The sequence below is a fragment of the Miscanthus floridulus genome, chromosome 18, assembly GCF_019320115.1.
Source record: "Miscanthus floridulus cultivar M001 chromosome 18, ASM1932011v1, whole genome shotgun sequence".
NCBI lineage: Eukaryota > Viridiplantae > Streptophyta > Magnoliopsida > Poales > Poaceae > Miscanthus > Miscanthus floridulus.
The window spans coordinates 4,518,778-4,522,204 of record NC_089597.1 but is presented as its reverse complement, the minus strand read 5'-3'; the positions used below and the strand labels follow the sequence as shown (position 1 = coordinate 4,522,204).

The 3,427-nt window shown below is 47.1% G+C and overlaps 1 protein-coding gene across 1 annotated transcript; it reads right to left on the bottom strand.

Annotated features, from left to right (window-relative positions):
• Positions 1-542: 542 nt before the first annotated feature.
• LOC136523190 (zinc finger BED domain-containing protein RICESLEEPER 2-like) lies at positions 543-2,777 on the bottom strand. Its single transcript, XM_066516957.1, has one exon. It carries the CDS (start codon positions 2,775-2,777, stop codon positions 543-545), a length of 2,235 nt encoding a protein of 744 aa, XP_066373054.1.
• Between the last annotated feature and the right edge of the window lie 650 nt (positions 2,778-3,427).

Sequence of the window (3,427 nt, the reverse complement as noted above, 5' to 3'; positions counted from 1 at the left end):
GATGTAAAGATTTCCAAACGTGCCGGCACGGCACTACACGGCCCTAGCCCGCCTGGGCACGGCCCGTCTGGGCACGGCACGACAGGCACGGTTAATGAGGCGTGCCGTGCCGTGCCGTGCCACCATGCCGGAGTTCAGGCCCAGGCACGGCACTAAACTTACTGGACCGTGCCGGCACGGCAGTCCAGCGTGCCCCGTGCCGGCCCTGACACTGAAATTACAAAAACATTCATTCAAATCATAAGTTCACAGAGATAACTTCTAACTCATCAAAAACATCAGACAATGCCAGCAAAAAACAGCAAAGAGCAAAGAACAGCAAAGAAAACAGGCAAGTTTTGAAACTAAAACTAATTAAAGTAGGAGCTGTGCAATGGCTGCCTCATTAAAAACCTGTTTAGGTAAAACTCACCCTTGTGAGAAACCCTAAACAGGAAAAGAGTACAGCCAGCTCCTAAGATTGTTCATAAGTTTATTACATCCAGCCTTCAGCATGTCCAAGTCTTAATAGCTATTACAGAACCATTACATAAATGGGGAACTTAATCAACATCAAGATAAAGTGCTTCAAAGGCCTCTTCCAGCTCCTTATCCTCCACCATGTGCTGCAGTCTTGATTCAGCATTCTCCCAGTCCTTGATGCAGGTTAGTGCCTCCACAGTCTCAGGGTTCAGCCTCCGGCGACGCTCCTCGATGATCCTGCCAGTAGTGCTAAAGGTAGATTCTGAAGAAATGGTTGACACAGGCACAGTAAAAATATCTTTTGCAAGAATAGAAAGTACATGATAAGTAAGCTTGTGCTCATGCCACCATTGCATGAGGTCAAAATCATCATCTAACTGGCTGACTGTGTCAGAGTCCAGGTAGGATGCAAGCTCACTAGAATTAGAAGCAGAAGCTGCCTGTAGCAAAGAAGTGGCAGAAACGCCCCTGGACTGATCAAGATTAGGAGGGAGGGAAGAACAGCCAGCTCCAATGTCAAGCTCACCATCATCATAAATGTCAGCCCAAGCTGTTCTTTTTTTACCAGAAAGGGATGCAGGAACAGCCATTTTAAGCCTAACAGAGCCATACATTGCATCATACCTGTTGTACATTCTAAAAAGAAGAGCTCTGGTGTCCAGCAACTTGTTAGTGTAATCAACATTAAAAAGAGAATTCAACTTTCTAAGCACTTTGGTAAAGCCCTTAATCTTAGCTCTTGGATCCAGTATGAATGCAATGGAATGAAGATCAGGTATGTTCTTCCAGTACTTATTATATTTGTCAATCATAGACTGCACAACTGATCTCAGATGTTCATCATGTTGATATTTATGCAGGTGAACAGCAATCTTAACAATATGATGAATTATAAGTGGAGAAGTAGGATAGTACACACCAGATAAAGCAACAGTAGAGTCATAAAACAGTTCAAGAAATTGCAACATCTTAGTTGCCATATCCCAGTGATCATCAGTCAACAGGAAAGGACTACCTGCAGGTCTAGGGTAATTAGCCTCAATGAAAGTACTGAAAGTACTCCTGTGAGGTAACAATGTTTTTAGCATAAGGTAGGTGGAGTTCCACCTAACATCCATATCAAGTGAGAACTTCCTAGGTCTAACACTGCTAGCAATGCAATAACTCTTGTATGCAGCAATTCTTTGATTAGAGGAGTTCAAAAAAGAGATTGCAGTTCTAAAGTTGTCAATGAGAAGATTAACAGCAGCCAATGCTTCCTTAACAATCAGGTTAATAATATGACAAGCACATCGTTGATGCAAAAACAGATCAGCACCTAAATACTCTTTAAGTATAGGTTTCAGTTTATCCATTGCATTTTTATTGGCAGATGCATTATCCAAAGTCACAGAAAAAACCTTGTTAAGTATACCATACTCAGCAAGGACAGTTTTAACACGCTCAGCAATGTTTTCAACATTATGGGAGACATCAATCAACCTTAAACCAAGCACCCTTTTCTCTAATTGCCAATCAGCATTAATGAAATGAGCCACAACAGACAGATAATCTTCTTTGGCCTTTCCAGACCAAATATCAGAGGTAACAGCAACAGATGAAACAACATTATCTTGCAAACAAGTCATTAATTTTTCACGTTTACCATTGAAGTGCTTAAACAGATCTCTAGCAGTAGTTTGCTTAGAGACAGGTGCAAAGGCAGGGTTATGAGCAGTTTTAATGTAATCTTTAAAGGCATCAGTTTCACCAATCAGTAAAGGTAAATCTAGCCTAGCAAGCATACGAACAAGCTCAACACGAGCTACACGAGCTACATCAGCATTGTACTCCCAGCGACGAACAGAACCATCAGGATTAAAACCAATTTGAGTTTGAGACATGCGACATTTCTCACGACGCTTAACACAAACCTTAAGATGTCGAGTAAGATGTCCAGTGCCATTAGCAGAATAAGCAGAGTACTGTTTCTTGCAATGTTTGCAAGTGGCAGCATACCTGACGGGTCTTGCCTTACCTGGCACCTTCTTGAAGTGCTTCTCAAAATCATCCCAGACAGCAGAGGTAGAAGGCCGATTGGAGCCTGCCACCTCACTGTCGCCACCGTCGGCTTTGGGATCGGCCCCTTCCCCGTGGATCGGGACCGCATCTTGGTCACAGGGAAGGGGATCAGCAGCAGACTGCCCAAATAGCTCGGCGCAGTCCTCGCGGACATCGTCCTCCTCATCATCCCCGGCTAACCCGCACATCCGCAGCTCGTCGTTCTGGGAGTGATCAAACTCCCCTTCATCAGCGTCGCCTACGCCTCGGGCCATCTTTGCCGTCTCCGGTTCCTCGACGGCTGCATCAATCAACAACAGAAAAAGACGGTTAGGGTAGGGGATTAGGGTTAGGGTAGGGGGTTAGGGTAGGGGATTAGGGTTAGGGTAGGGGCCCTTACCTCTTGAGCCAGAGCGCCGGAAACGACGATGAGATGGACCGGATGCACACCCCCGGTACCTCAACGGAGACCGGAGCCCCGGAGGTGGCGGCGGCCGGCGATGAGAACGACGGACAGAAGACGGAGATGCGTCAAGGATGCTAAGAACGAGTCCCAATCGACTTTCAGGGATGAAGAACAAGGGAACAGATGGAGATTGAAGGCGGGAACCACCAGATCTGAGAGAGAAGAGGGAGATTGAGGGCAGAGAGGGAAAGCAGGGATATTGAGGACGGAACCCACCAGATCTAACCCCTTACCCACCGGAGAACGCCATGGACACGGCGGAGCAGGGAACGAGGCGAGGATCAGGCAAACGGGCGAGAGCGAGGAGCGAGACGACAGCAGGGGAGAGCGACGAGCGAGACGAGAGCGGCACGAGGGAGACGAGAGCAGGCGAAATGAGCTAGGGTTTGGATGGTGCGGGACTGGGGGGCGGCCGCGGCGGAGATTGGGGACGGAACCCACCGGATCTGACCCCTTACC